Below are 15,800 nucleotides of genomic sequence, written 5' to 3' on the forward strand. Positions count from 1 at the left end.
TGCAGTTTTCAAGGCTGTCTTAATACTGCCATGCTCAGGAAGTAGATCTTAGGGAGATGACCCAAATTCCCTTGGGTTAAGCACAGTGACTTTTTATTCTGGGCAGCCACAAAGACTATAGGCCTTGGATTACTAGAATGCTTTGGCAGAAATCACTTTGTTTTCTAGATTAAAAATGAAGGTTCATTGGCATAGCATGAAAGAATTATTTTGTTGTTTGTTAGAATTTGGCTCGAGTTATTTTGTGATCTCCGAGTGCAGTGTGGTTTGATTTTATCTTACACATTAGAATGTTACACTACTTTTATTCTGAGCATAGACCTGGCTATTCCCTGCACATCTACTGAGCTATTTCACAAATCCCATTCTCAGGGAGGAAATGCTCATAAGTACACCGAGGTTCATTGAGGACTGTTTCTGGTTTTTTTTTTTTTTTTTTTTTTTGGTGAACTGCCCAGAGATGTTATAATTGCTCAAACTGGGATTACAGGCCTATTTTGATCCCGTTGACCACCTAGTGCCCTGAACAGCAATGGGTACTGAGTTTTATACAGTCTGTAAAGATGGATGATGAGGGGATGACTTGCAGAGACTGCAAGGTTGGGATCGTAAACATTTTATTTACAGATAAAGGAAGCATAGGTCGAGCTGGGCAGTATATTTTGTGTCATGACCTGGCTACTGCTTGACTTTAAGTAAGTACTTCCTCTCTGTGAGGGTGATCATGTCCGTGGGGAACTGTGACCCTGTGGGGAGTTATTTTTATTCCTCTGCTGGGAAAAACTGTTGGCATTGAGTGGAGATGAGGAGATGACTGAACCAAGATGGCTTGGGGTGGGAGGAGGGCAGAGCTAACTGGTCCTAGATACCATATGAATCCTAGTTAGGACTCCACTTACATGGTTCTGTAGTGTCTGAAGTGACATCATCTATTATCGCCTGCCCACCCACGAGGAGGTGTCCACACTGCTGTGACATTACAAAGAAAGTGAATGTGTTTGCTGTTGGCTTGTGCTTTCTGAAGACGGTGAGGGAGGGGAGCAGGCTTGGGGGTGGTGAAGGAGGGAAGCAGGCTATGGGTGAGAGGAGCAGGCAGTGGGAAGGGAAAAGGACTATGTTTATTTTTAATATCTGGTTGGTTGCTGGCAAATCACTGCCGGTTTCTCATAGATCTGCTAGGTTTTTTTTTTTTTTTGTTGTTGTTGTTTTGTTATGTTTTTTGTTTTGGGGCAGAAGTGGGTGGTGTTCAGGGCTTATTCTGGCTCTGTTCTCAGGGATCGCTCCTGGTGTTTTTGGGGGACCAAATGAAGTGGTCTGGGTTGAATCTTGGGTCTTGAATCTGGATTGGTTATGTGTAAGACAAATGCCCAATCTGCTGTACTATTGCTCTGGCCTTATCTGCTAATTTTATGTGTTTATTGAATATTGGTGGAGGGAGGTAATGATTGTTCTATGACAGAAACTCTAGGATTTTATTATTTTTCTTTTAGAGACAGGGTCTCACTATGTTGCCCAGGCTGGAGTGCAGTGGCTATTCACAGGTGCGATCCCACAACTGATCAGCATGGGAGCTTCATATGCTCCGTTTCTGACCTGGGCTGATTTGCCCCTCCTTAGGCAACCTGGTGGTTCCTCGTTCCCAGAGGGTCACCATATTGATGCTGAACTTAGTGTGGACACCTGATTGGCATAGCGCACTGCAGCCAAGAACACCTGGACTCAAGCAATCCTCCAGCCTCAGCCTCCCGAGTAGCTGGGACTACAGGTGCATGCTACCACACCCAGCAACTCTAGGAGTTTTGTAAATAATTCCTCTATAGCTGTGGATGGATCATGCATCAGAGTTTGCCATTAGGACAGATGGGCTTCTATATTTCCTATCTGTAGACATGATGAACACTCATTTTTTCTTTTTATAAATTTATAATAATAATTTTTATTTTGGCCAAAGTGGATTACATATCTTTCACAGTAATATTTTAGGTACATATTAACATTGAATCAGAGGAATTCCCACCACCAAAGTTGTCCTCCCTTCACCCCTGTTCCCAGCATGCATCCCATATTCCCCACCCTAGCCCCTGGGCTGCTAATATGAGTGGTCCCCTTCATGTCTAGCTTGTTGTAGGTTGGGTATCGATTCTGTTGTCATTGCCTTTGGATTTGGTGTTTGAGACCAATCATTTCTATTACTACTTAGTGATCCTACAACTGTTTGGTCCATTTGGCTCCATTCTTTCCCCCTCAATTTGAGAGGCAGAACAAGATGGTTCAAGTTATGTGGTTCTATTTGAAGGAAAGAAAAAAATAAAATGGGGCAAAAATCAAACAAGCAGAAAATGGGCGGAGTCCTTCTAGAGACTCTAAACATCAATTTGAGAGAAGAAAGGGATAAAGGAAGAGAAATACTACAACAATACAAAAGAAAGATTAAACAAAAAATCTAATAAGCACTACAGCAATAAAGGCAAGCACCACACAATAACCACGGTCCTGAAATAAAAACAAAACAGAGCACACACACAAAAAAGAAAACAACAATAACAAAACAAAAAAATTATTTTTGCTGCCTTTTTTTTCTGCATAGGCACAGTAAATATTGGGGAAATTAGAAAGGGAATTCCATTGGCCTAAGAGATGCAGGGTTTCTCCGTCCTTGAAGTATACTGTCATGGGAATAACTACAGACTCCATACATGTTCATTTACTCTCCCCTAGGTCCTTTTGTGGTGTATGGAAAACTGCTCAGTCATGAATGATAAAATCAGGCCTCTGTATCTAGAGATCTTGGTATCTGGACAGGTCAAAGAATGGAGCCTATGATGAAGGGAAAAGTAATTTTATTAAAGATTTTAATGACTGCATGTAACCTTGTTTGTTTGTAGATAGTCTGAGTATCCACCAGATGGCAGTATATCCTTCCTAAGTCAGCAGCTGCCTTCAGACTATTATTTATGACTTTAAACCTGGACGGCATCCAATATGGCTTGTGAAATTGTCATTGCCAGTATCTTATGTTCACTCCTCTGAAACGTGTTGGCTGTAGCATATTGCAAGAGCATATGGTGTGTGTGTGCATGTGTGTACACGCACACACATGCAAATGTACAAAAGAGCATGCACATAAATATTATACATACAGATGTAAATCATAGATACCAAAATACAGACTATGCCTGGCATCCATTAACATCTCGTAAGGCCATTGTTACTTTCCATTGTTTTTGAGATTTATCAGTCAGAAGAGCAGATGGGCTCTGCAGTGTGTAGGGCTTGAGACAGGGACATCCATATGGGATCACTCAAAAAATACATCCAGGATGGATTAAGACTGTAAGGTGACATATAAGCACAGTGGATTTAAAAATGGTTTGTTATGTAAAGCCCCCACCCCACCCCCAGGAGCCAGAGAGATGGCTGAGCAGGTAGAGCAGATGCCTGGCCTGCATGTGGCCCCTGACTTTGGTGTAGCTCCGGCAGCCCCCAGATCTGCTGAAGAGGCCTGCAAACAAACAAAGCAAATGAAAATGAAAACAGGACTGGTTACCTTGGCTTTTGTTTCTTTGAAAAAAAAATTTTTTTTTTTTGGTTTTTGGGCCACACCCAGCGGTGTTCAGGGGTTACTCCTGGCTGTCTGCTCAGAAATAGCTCCTGGCAGGGACGGGGGACCATATGGGACACCGGGATTCGAACCAACCACCTTTGGTCCTGGATCGGCTGCTTGCAAGGCAAACGCCGCTGTGCTATCTCTCCGGGCCCTCTTTGAAAAATTTTTTAGGCACTGTGATTTATAAGTTTGCAATAATAGATTTCAGGGCTCCATTATCTCCCAATAACCCACCTCCAGTGGCCATGCCCCTCCCAACCTGCCTCCTTTGCAAACTTATCTAAAAGTGCTTAATCATTATAGTTTGGCTCACATGCTTACTTACAGCGGTGTTAGTTTCATGGTTTTCATATGCACAGTTACTGTATTACTTCACCACCAAAATGTCTAAGTCCTTCTCCATTGTCTCCTTCATCTCCAGGAGTAGCTTTTATTTTAAGGAAAAAACAAAACACTGGGGCTGGAGCAATAGTACAACAGATAGGGTGCTTGCCTTGTATGTGACCCACCTGGGTCTGATTCCCCTCTATCATATATAGTTCCCCAAATTTTGCCAAGAGGAATTTCTGAGTGCATAGCTAGGAGTAACCCCTGAGCACTACTGGAAACCAAAAAGAAAAAAAAAAGAAAAGAAAAAGAACTACATTGAGCAAGTGGAAGCTGTGGATTTACTTCTCTGGCTCTTTAGATAGAAAGTTGCCTTGATTTTCACTTTATTCTCTTTCTGTCCCCTCCCTTCCTGCCTTTCTCTTCCTTTTTTCTATCCAGTCTGTCTCTCCCTCATTTCTGTTTCCTGGAGGGGAGGACTCTGCTCCCTGCCATCCACCCCTAACCCACACCCAGCACTGCAGGGGGGTGGTGGATTTGATCTTGAGTGTCCCCAGACCATTGAAAGTCAACAAATACATCTAAGCTTGAGCAGCTGCTCTTTCATATGGTGATTTTTTCTTCTTTCCAAGTTAAAACTTGGAGTCATGGGGGCTGCTGGAAACTGCAGTGGAGGAGGGTGCTTGCCTTGTAGAGGGCTACCTGGGATCTATCTCCAGCACCCCACAGGGTCCTCTGAGTACCACCACGAATGATCCGGAGTGCAGAGCCAGGAGCACCATGGAGTGTGGTCTAGAAATGAACATACAAAACAGCAACACAAGTTTCAGATTTACAGGTATTTTTCTCTGTGCTTAAGTGCTCAGATCCTGCGGCCTGTCTCTGCCATTTTTTATGCCTTTCCCTGTGTCTGTCTCCATGTTATGTCCTCATGTATAAATGTGTCTATGTTGTGTGGTCATGTATGTGTGTGGCATGTGTCCAAATATGTGTTCCAGAGTGTCTGTGTCTCTCTGTGTATATGGGTCTATGTGTTCATCCTTATGTATGTGTGCCTCCATATGTGTGTCCATATGTGTATGCACATGAATGTGTTTTTATTTGTGTATGTACCCCAGTGTGTGTGTGCCCGTGTATGTAAATGTTTGTGTATGCCCGTGACCATGTTCCTTCGTGTATGTGTCTATAACCATGTTTATATGTGTATGTGTCCCAGTATGTGTGTCTATTTCCTTGTGTGTCCCCATCCCTGGCTTCTCTGCTGCTCTGGGCTCCTTTCCTCTTTCACTTTCTCCTTCTCTTTATTTCCTCTAGCCAACAACAACCCCCCTCCCCCCCCCCCCCCCCCCCCCCCCCCCCCCGTGTACTCTAATTCCTCAGGCATGCCCACAATTAGTCTCTGCTTCTGCCCAATAGTCTGGGAGGTCTGGCCTGGCCTGGCCTGCCCCCCCCCCCATGGTCCCCTTCACAAAGACATAGTGTGCTGTCACTAAACATGCTATCCCTAGGGTGTAGACATCTGTAGCTAATTCTTAGATCATGCCCTGTTTTCCCTTTCTTCCTTTCACCTATTTGAGTTGTAAAAAATCTACCAGGACTTGATTAGAGACCCACCTAGGCTTAATTAGCTTAAGTACTTTTTTTTTTTTGTTAATAATGCCCCCCCAAGTGAATCATCTTTGTTCTGGTCAATAAAAGTTGGCAGGGAAAGTACAGCCTGGCTCAGCTCCATCCAGGAAGCTGGAAGCCCCCTGGCCATATGCTCTTCTCCCTTGAATTGGTATATTTTTTGCATTGTGTGACACCTACTTTAGATCCATTCATCCACGGTTGGGCATGAGGGCTTGTCAAGTTGCTCATGAGGGCAGTGTCAAGACAGTGGGAGGTCGCCGACCTCCAGTTCTCCCAGGGCCTTAGTCACAATCCATCCTCAGTGACCATTCTACTTGCTTCAGACCTGAGATAGATACAGAAAGGAATGAGACTGTGTTTCCACTACACCAAGTCCTCTTTCCTCTATCGCATTTAAGTGATTCATTCCAATTTCTTACTTGCATCTGTTCTAGTTTGCACAGCCACCAATTTAAACTCCTGCTTTCCCAGCTCAGCACCAGGGTCTTATAAGCGGCCAGGATCTGTGTTTTTCTCTCTGCTCAGACACTACTTTCTGTCTCCCTACCCCACCTGTGCTCAAGGCTCAATTAATATTTATTGGGAAAGTGATTGAATTTCAGCTGAGACCTCTTTCCAGTGCAAGACTCACAATTCATTTTTTAACATAAGAAAATATTTATTTTAAGGTCTTAAAAGATTCAGAAGTCTTTATATGATCACATGTTTCCTTCTTCCTTCGAATTAGTACAGTTTCTCTTTCTTTCATCTAATTGTTGAAATATCTACATTTTTATAGATGTTATAGAATAGTTTCTATATTTGCTCAATGAACATATTTTATATTTAGAGACCACAAGCACTTAAGTACTTAAATTTGATCTTGAATTGATATTGATGAGTTACAGCGACATAGATTTGTTTAGAAGTCTCCTTCAGTATTATTAACATTGTGGCTATAATGATAATCATCACTGTCATTAATTCACTGAAGCTCTAACTTCCTGTTATTTAAGCTATAAAGCGTTCAGCCTGTGGAATGGACAATATGGCGCCCTCTCACTTTGTCACTGTCTTTGATTTGCCAAGGTATGAGAGTATAAAAGTTGGTATTTGAGCCTCGTGTGAGCCTTTCCTGAGTCAGGCTCATAGGGTTTTCTTTATCCCATATTTGAGTTCAGCTTCTCCCTGGACCAGAGTCCATAGGAGCCAGTGCAGTTTAGAGAGTAGTATGACATGGGGCAGGTGTGTTGGTGTTGGGAAGATGTGAAGCGGGCTTGTCTTGAACCCAACCATGGTCTCGCTCATTCCTGTTGCTGAAGCATTTCAGTCACTTGTCCTGGCTCACAGCCTGAACTCACTGTGCTTTGCCTGTAACTATAATGCTAATGTGTATTGGAAAATGGGTCAAAAGGTATATTCTTGGTTAAATAGGTAGCATCTTTTTAGATAAAGTTTATCTCTTTATTTTAATATGGATTTATTTATTTATTTATTTATTTATTTATTTATTTATTTATTTTTTTTAGAACTAATGCAAAGAGAGACATAGCACTTGCTTTGCATGCAGCTGTATCCAGTTTAATCCTTAGCCCCACATGTTCCTCCAAGCCCCACAGAGAATCATCCATTCATAGATTTGGGAGAAAATCCCAAATATTTTTTTTTTTTTTTTTTTTTTGGTTTTTTTGGGTCACACCCGGCGATGCTCAGGGGTTACTCCTGGCTGTCTGCTCAGAAATAGCTCCTGGCAGGCACGGGGGACCATATGGGACACCGGGATTCGAACCAACCACCTTTGGTCCTGGATTGGCTGCTTGCAAGGCAAACACCGCTGTGCTATCTCTCCGGGCCCAAATATTTTTAAGGATCACCCCTCACACACAAAATCCATTACGACTTACTTGGAAAAAGTAGTTCTATAATATAAAATTTGTGCATAGGTGAATTAGTTAACCAACATTAGAGAGTGTTTATATGGCTTCTAGGAGCTTCTAAATTATGACCATTTCTTTTTTTTTTTTTTTTAACACCACCCATCACCAGTGCAACATTCCCATCACCAATGTCCCAAGTCTCCCTCCTCCCCACCCGACCCCCGCCTGTACTCTAAACAGGTTCTCAATTTCCCTCATACATTCTCATTATTAGGACAGTTCAAAATGTAGTTATTTATCCAACTAAACTCATCACTCTTTGTGATGAGCTTCCTGAGGTGAGCTGGAACTTCCAGCTCTTTTCTCTTTTGTGTCTGAAAGTTATTATTGCAAGAATGTCTTTCATTTTTCTTAAAACCCATAAATGTGTGAGACCATTCTGCGTTTTTCTCTCTCTCTCTGACTTATTTCACTCAGCATAATAGATTCCGTGTACATCCATGTATAGGAAAATTTCATGACTTCATCTCTCCTGACAGCTGCATAATATTCCATTGTGTATATGTACCACAGTTTCTTTAGCCATTCGTCTGTTGAAGGGCATCTTGGTTGTTTCCAGAGTCTTGCTATGGTAAATAGTGCTGCAATGAATATAGGTGTAAGGAAGGGGTTTTTGTATTGTATTTTTGTGTTCCTAGGGTATATTCCTAGGAGTGGTATAGCTGGATCGTATGGGAGCTCGATTTCCAGTTTTTGGAGGAATCTCCATATCGCTTTCCATAAAGGTTGAACTAGACGGCATTCCCACCAGCAGTGGATAAGAGTTCCTTTCTTCCCACATCCCCGCCAACACTGTTTATTCTCATTCTTTGTGATGTGTGCCATTCTCTGTGGTGTGAGGTGGTATCTCATCGTTGTTTTGATTTGCATCTCCCTGATGATTAGTGATGTGGAGCACTTTTTCATGTGTCTTTTGGCCATGTGTATTTCTTCTTTGTCAAAGTGTCTGTTCATTTCTTCTCCCCATTTTTTGATGGGGTTAGATGTTTTTTTCTTGTAAAGTTCTGTCAGTGCCTTGTATATTTTGGAGATTAGCCCCTTATCTGATGGGTATTGGGTGAATAGTTTCTCCCACTCAGTGGGTGGCTCTTGTATCTTGGGCACTATTTCCTTTGAGGTGCAGAAGCTTCTCAGCTTAATATATTCCCATCTGTTAATTTCTGCTTTCACTTGCTTGGAGAGTGCAGTTTCTTCCTTGAAGATGCCTTTAGCCTCAATGTCCTGGAGTGTTTTACCTACGTATTGTTCTATATATCTTATGGTTTTGGGGCTGATATCGAGGTCTTTAATCCATTTGGATTTTACCTTCGTACATGATGTTAGCTGGGGGTCTAAGTTCAATTTTTTGCAAGTGGCTACCCAGTTTTGCCAACACCACTTGTTGAAGAGGCTTTCTTTGTTCCATTTAGGATTTTTTGCTCCTTTATCAAAAATTAGATGATTGTATGTCTGGGGAACATTCTCTGAGTATTCAAGCTTATTTCACTGATCTGAGGGCCTGTCTTTATTCCAATACCATGCTGTTTTGATAACTATTGCTTTGTAGTAAAGTTTAAAGTTGGGGAAAGTAATTCCTCCCATATTCTTTTTCCCAATGATTGCTTTAGCTATTCGAGGGTGTTTATTGTTCCAAATAAATTTCAAAAGTGCCTGGTTCACTTCTTTGAAGAATGTCATGGGTATCTTTAGGGGGATCGCATTAAATCTGTACAGTGCTTTGGGGAGTATTGCCATTTTAATGATGTTAATCCTGCCAATCCATGAGCAGGGTATATGCTTCCATTTCCGCATGTCCTCTCTTATTTCTTGGAGCAGAGTTTTATAGTTTTCCTTGTATAGGTCCTTCACATTTTTAGTCAAGTTGATTCCAAGATATTTGAGTTTGTGTGACACTATAGTGAATGGAGTTGTTTTCTTAATGTCCATTTCTTCCTTATTAGTATTGGTGTATAGGAAGGCCATTGATTTTTGTGTGTTAATTTTGTAGCCTGCCACCTTGCTATATGAGTCTATTGTTTCTAGAAGTTTTTTGATAGAGTCTTTGGGGTTTTCTAAGTAGAGTATCATGTCATCTGCAAACAGTGAGAGCTTGACTTCTTCCTTTCCTATCTGGATTCCCTTGATATCCTTTTCTTGCCTAATCGCTATAGCGAGTACTTCCAGTGCTATGTTGAATAGGAGTGGTGAGAGAGGACAGCCTTGTCTTGTGCCAGAATTTAGAGGAAAGGCTTTCAGTTTTTCTCCATTGAGGACAATATTTGCCTCTGGCTTGTGGTAGATGGCCTTAACTATATTGAGAAAGGTTCCCTCCATTCCCATCTTGCTGAGAGTTTTGATCAAGAATGGGTGTTGGACCTTGTCAAATGCTTTCTCTGCGTCGATTGATATGATCATGTGATTTTTATTTTTCTTGCTGTTGATGTTGTGTATTATGTTGATAGATTTACGGATGTTAAACCAGCCTTGCATTCCTGGAATGAAACCTACTTGATCGTAGTGGATGATCTTCTTAATGAGGCATTGAATCCTATTTGCCAGGATTTTGTTGAAGATCTTTGCATCTGCATTCATCAGCGATATTGGTCTGTAATTTTCTTTTTTCGTAGCATCTCTGTCTGGTTTAGGTATCAAGGTAATGTTGGCTTCATAAAAGCTATTTGGAAGTTTTCCTGTTTTTTCAATTTCATGAAAGAGTCTTGCCAGGATTGGTAGTAGTTCCTCTTGAAAGGTTTGAAAGAATTCATTAGTAAATCCATCTGGGCCTGGGCTTTTGTTTTTGGGCAGACATTTGATTACTTTCTTAATTTCCTCAATAGTAATGGGTGTGTTTAGATATGCTACATCCTCTTCATTCAATCGTGGAAGATTATAAGATTCCAAAAATTTATCCATTTCTTCCAGGTTTTCATTTTTAGTGGCATAGAGTTTCTCAAAGTAGTTTCTGATTACCCTTTGAATCTCTACCATATCAGTAGTGATCTCTCCTTTTTCATTCCTAATACGAGTTATCAAGTTTCTCTCTCTTTCTTTCTTTGTTAGTTTTGCCAGTGGTCTATCAATCTTGTTTATTTTTTCAAAGAACCAACTTCTGCTTTCGTTGATCTTTTGGATGGTTTTTCTGGTTTCCACTTCATTGATTTCTGCTCTCAGCTTTGTTATTTCCTTCTGCCTCCCTATTTTTGGATCCTTTTGTTGAGCACTTTCTAATTCTATGAGCTGCGTCATTAAGCTATTCAGGTATGCCCCTTCTTCTTTCCTGATGTGTGCTTGCAAAGCTATAAATTTTCCTCTCAGTACTGCTTTTGTTGTGTCCCATAGGTTCTGATAAATTGTGTCTCCATTGTCATTTGTTTTCAGGAAGGTTTTGATTTCCTCTTTGATTTCATCTTGGACCCACTGATTATTCAGTATGAGGCTATTTAACTTCCAGGTGTTAAAATTTTTCTTCTGTGTCCCTTTGTAGTTTATATATAATTTCAGGGCTTTGTGGTCAGCAAAGGCAGCCTGCAAAATTTCTATCCTCTTGATATTATGGAGATATGTTTTGTGTGCTAACATGTAGTCTATCCTAGAGAATGTCCCATGTACATTAGAGAAAAATGTGTATCCAGGCTTCTGGGGGTGGAGTGTCCTGTATATATCTACTAGGCCTCTTACTTCCATTTCTCTCCTCAGGTCTAGTATATTCTTGTTGGGTTTCAGTCTGGTTGACCTGTCTAGTGTTGACAATGCCGTGTTGAGGTCTCCCACAATTATTGTGTTGTTATTGATATTATTTTTCAGATTTGTCAACAGTTGTATTAAATATTTTGCTGGCCCCTCATTCGGTGCATATATGTTTAGGAGGGTGATTTCTTCCTGCTGTACATATCCCTTGATTAATACAAAATGTCCATCTTTGTCCCTTACTACTTTCCTAAATATAAAGTTTGCATCATCTGATATTAATATGGCCACTCCTGCTTTTTTTTGGGTGTTGTTTGCTTGGATGATTTTCCTCCAGCCTTTTATTTTGAGTCTATGTTTGTTCTGACTATTCAGGTGCGTTTCTTGTAGGCAGCGGAAGGTTGGATTGAGTTTTTTGATCCATTTAGCCACTCTGTGTCTCTTAACTGGTGCATTTAGTCCATTGACATTGAGAGAAAGAATTGTCCTGGGAGTTAGTGCCATCTTTATATTAAAGTTTGGTGTGTCTGTTGGTAAGCCTTGTCTTAAAGTATGCCGTTCAGTTTTTCTTTTAAGAATGGTTTTGAGTCTGTGAAGTTTTTGAGCTGTTGTTTGTCTGTGAAACTATGTATTGTTCCTTCAAACCTAAAAGTGAGTTTTGCTGGGTGCAGTATTCTAGGCGAAGCATTTATTTCATTGAGTTTTGTCACTATGTCCCACCACTGCCTTCTGGCCTTGAGTGTTTCTGGTGACAGGTCTGCAGTAAATCTCAAGGATGTTCCCTTAAATGTAATTTCTCTTTTCGATCTTGCTGCTTTCAGAATTCTGTCTCTATCTATGGGATTCGTCATTGTGACTAGGATGTGTCTTGGGGTTTTTTTTCTGGGGTCTCTTTTAGTTGGCACTCTTCGGGCATGCAGGATTTGATCACATGTATTCATTATCTCTGGTAGTTTCTCTTTAATGATATTCTTGACTGTTGATTCTTCCCGGAGATTTTCTTCCTGAGTCTCTGGGACTCCAATGATTCTTAAGTTGTTTCTGTTGAGCTTATCATAGACTTCTATTTTCATCTGTTCCCATTCTTTGAGTAATTTTTCCATTGTTTGATCATTTGCTTTGAGGCTTTTTTCCAATTTCTTCTGCTGTATGTAATTGTTATGTATCTCATCTTCCAGTGTACTGATTCTATCCTCAGCTGCTGTTAACCTGTGGGAAATCTCAAACATGTTTTTCTTCAATTCATCTACTGAGTTTCTCAGACCTGTTATTTGATCTGAAATTTCCGTTTGGAGTTTTCTCATTTCTATCTTCATATTCTCCTGATTCTTTTTAGTTTTCTCTTCTATACTTTGTTTGAGTTCTTTGAACATGTTCCATATTGCAACTCTAAACTCCTTATCTGAGAGACTGACTAGGTGGTTGATCATGTTCAAGTCATCAGAGTTGTCATCTTCATTCTCTATGTCTGGCACTGGCCCATGTTGTTTCCCCATTGTCACACTAGTACTGCGTGTTTTTCTACGTGTTGTGATTGTATTCATTGGCTAAATGCTGTGCACCGTCGCGAAGGGGAGCGGAGCAACCGTGCTCCTCTGGCTTCTCCCTTTCTGGGCGTGTCGACTCACCTCCACGGAAGGCTCACAGGAAGGCAGGCTGGCAGATGGGCCGCACCCAGGATGAAATCAGGCCAAAAATGCAGGACAGCGGAGTAGAGAGGCAGAACGGTGCTGGCATCTGAGATCCAGCGAAGTTCAGTGGCTCCTCCCTTTCTGGGCGTGTCAACTCACCTCCACGGAAGGTTCAGGGGAAGGCAGACTCCCCGGAAAGTTCACAGGAAGGCAGGCTGGCTGATGAGCCGCACCAAGGGTGAAATCAGGCCGAAAATGCAGGACAGCAGAGTAGAGAGGCAGAAGGGTGCTGGCATCTGAGATCCACCGAAGTTCAGTGGCTCCTCCCTTTCCAATATGGATTTATTTTTAAGAGAAAAGACTGAAATATTCAAGTTGAAAACAAATTTATATATATACATATACATATATATATGTGTATTTATATACATATATATATGTGTATATATACATATATGTGTATATATACATATATATATGTATATATATATATACATATATATATATATAACTAGTTTGTTATCTTGACCAAACTATGCTGAATGTCCCCATTGGTCTTGCTTTTATACTTTTAAGAGCAACTAAGACTGGTTTTGTTCTTTTTCAGCTTAACCCTGATTATCGAGATGCTCAAAATGAAGGGAAGAATGTGGTAAGTTCAATTTTTTCACCAATAAATCTTAAACACACTCTTTTATATGAACAAGTTGAAAATTAGTGTGATATTTTTAGTCAACTTGAAGCTCAGAAGTTCTCAGAATAGATTGTTGATTAAGAAAAGGTAAAGGTACAGAGGGTAATGGTCTAAAGGTTAAGGCGCCTGCCCTGTTGCGGTTGACTCAAACAGACCGAGGTTCGAATCCCGATGTCCCCTGTGGTCCCCTGAACCTGCCAGGAGTGACTTCTGAGTGCAGAACCAGGAGTAACCCCTGAACACTGCTGGGTGTGACCCCTAAACAAACAAACAACCAACCAACCAAACAAACAAAGACCAAAAAAAAAAAAAGAAGAAAAGGTAAAGTTAAGAGATGCTATGGCTCAGATTGGAAGATGCTCAGGTAGGGTGTTTAGGGAAATTTTTAGCAGTTTGGTAACTATAAATCAAGTTCTGTAGGCAAATGAAATCTGGGAGAATTGATGTTCTAGGTTTAACTTTCAGAAGAATATTGAAATGGAAAGTGGAATTATGTTACTTGATTTTTTTTTTTTTTTTGGATTTTGGGCCAAAACCCGGTGGTGTTTAGGGATTACTCCTGGCAGGCTCGGGGAACCATATGGGATGCTGGGGACTGAACCTGGGTAATGCCCTACCATTGTGCAGAAAGAGGAATTATGGCATAATACTGAAAGAGAATAGGAGAATCCTTGATTCAAAAGATAGTTTTTAATGGGGGAGAAATTGAGATATGATGCAGCCAGATGGTCCACCTTTCTGATATTCCAAAACATCTTATCCTTTCTGACTGATTGGTTGATTGTATTGCTTGGGATGGAACCCAGAATTGGAATGGAACCCATCTCTGACCTACATCCCTGGCTTCTCAATTTTATATTTAAGTCAGGTTTCAAGAACATTAATTAGTATCTACTTCACTTATTTTATTCTCATTAGTGATGAGTAGGTCTTCATGATGACAATCTGGCTCTTCCATTCAGTAAGAAATTCAGAAGTACAGGACTTTTTGATGTGATGCAGGTAACATTTGGATGAGGGCTAGTATTCAGTCAGATCATAGAACTGTGTGTTTATTGCACACACATAAGTAAATATACACTGATACATATAGGTTTACTAATATTTTTTGGTATAAAAGAGGTCTTTGATTCTGTATTTTTTTTTAAATTTAGAACCTTCCAGAACTGGTAGCATTATTATTTATTATTATTTTTTTGGCGTGCACACCTGGTGGCACTCAGCGGTGTGCTCTGCACTCAGAAATCACTACTGGCAGTGCTGGGGAGACCATATGGGAGGCCAGGAATTGAACCCAGGTTGGATACATGCAAGGCAAATGCCCTCCCTGTTGTGTTCTAGCCCCTGGAATTGCTAGCATTATTATTGAATGGGGCAAACTTCTACCTTTGATAGGAGAAATTGGAATGGCTAAACTGAAATGTCTTTGCATGGCATGCATCTTTCTCTGTGATGAGGATCTTGGGAAGTGGAGCTAGTCAGAATTCCATGGTACAAGTGAATCCTGCCTGAATGCTCAGGCTTCCCCTGAGCACAGTCACTCAATGAAAACATTATGGGTGTCAGATGGCCTGAACCACAGAAGTAGGCTCTTGAAGAATTATTGAGACCTTTTATTATTTATTTATTTATTTATTTATTTATTTATTTATTTATTTATTTATTTATTTATTTATTTATGTTTTTGGGCCACACCCAGTGACGCTCAGGGATTACTCCTGGCTATGTACTCAGAAATTGCTCCTGGCTTGGGGGACTATATAGGATGCTGGGGCTCCAACCGAAGTTCGTTCTGGGTCAGCTGCGTACAAGGCAAATGCCCTACCACTGTGCTAGTGCTCTGGCCCCTGAGATCTTTTATTTTTAATTAAATTTTATCTGCTTGTGTGTGATCTGCTCCCCAGTTTTTGCATATAGTGGTCTCCAGGATCGTTAGGTCTGTGATTTAGGAAGATACATCAGTGACAGGAATAAAAAGTTGCAGCTGACTCATGGCTCTATTAGCCTTCACTATGAGTGTGTTAGAAGCTCCCAACTCCAGACCCCAGGCACATTCCTGTGCTTGACCAAGTAGGTTCAGCACTCATTGTATGGTCACATACACTCACTCTCAGAGGGTAGCCTAGAGAGTTGAATAGAGGCTTTTCCAGGAAAAGGCCATATTGTCAGGGTATACAGAACATGGAGTAGCAGGGAGAAAATTTTAACTCGTTGGAAGTTTTTTCAGCGCCTAGCTATACCTGTGAAGCAGCAGCAGTGACTTAGAGCAATGCAACTCGACTTCAGCTATTGGGAGAAACTGACTGGGAGCATGACATCAAACTAGG

General features: G+C 40.9%; 1 protein-coding gene across 1 annotated transcript in view; it reads left to right on the forward strand.

Annotated features, from left to right (window-relative positions):
* ITPR2 (inositol 1,4,5-trisphosphate receptor type 2) overlaps positions 1-15,800 on the forward strand; it is a 458,186-nt gene that overhangs the window by 106,210 nt on the left and 336,176 nt on the right. Inside the window, 1 exon segment of the mRNA XM_049783873.1 lies at positions 13,387-13,431. Within this exon segment, the coding sequence (XP_049639830.1) occupies positions 13,387-13,431 (45 nt within the window).

Source organism: Suncus etruscus, chromosome 11 (assembly GCF_024139225.1).
Source record: "Suncus etruscus isolate mSunEtr1 chromosome 11, mSunEtr1.pri.cur, whole genome shotgun sequence".
Lineage (NCBI taxonomy): Eukaryota > Metazoa > Chordata > Mammalia > Eulipotyphla > Soricidae > Suncus > Suncus etruscus.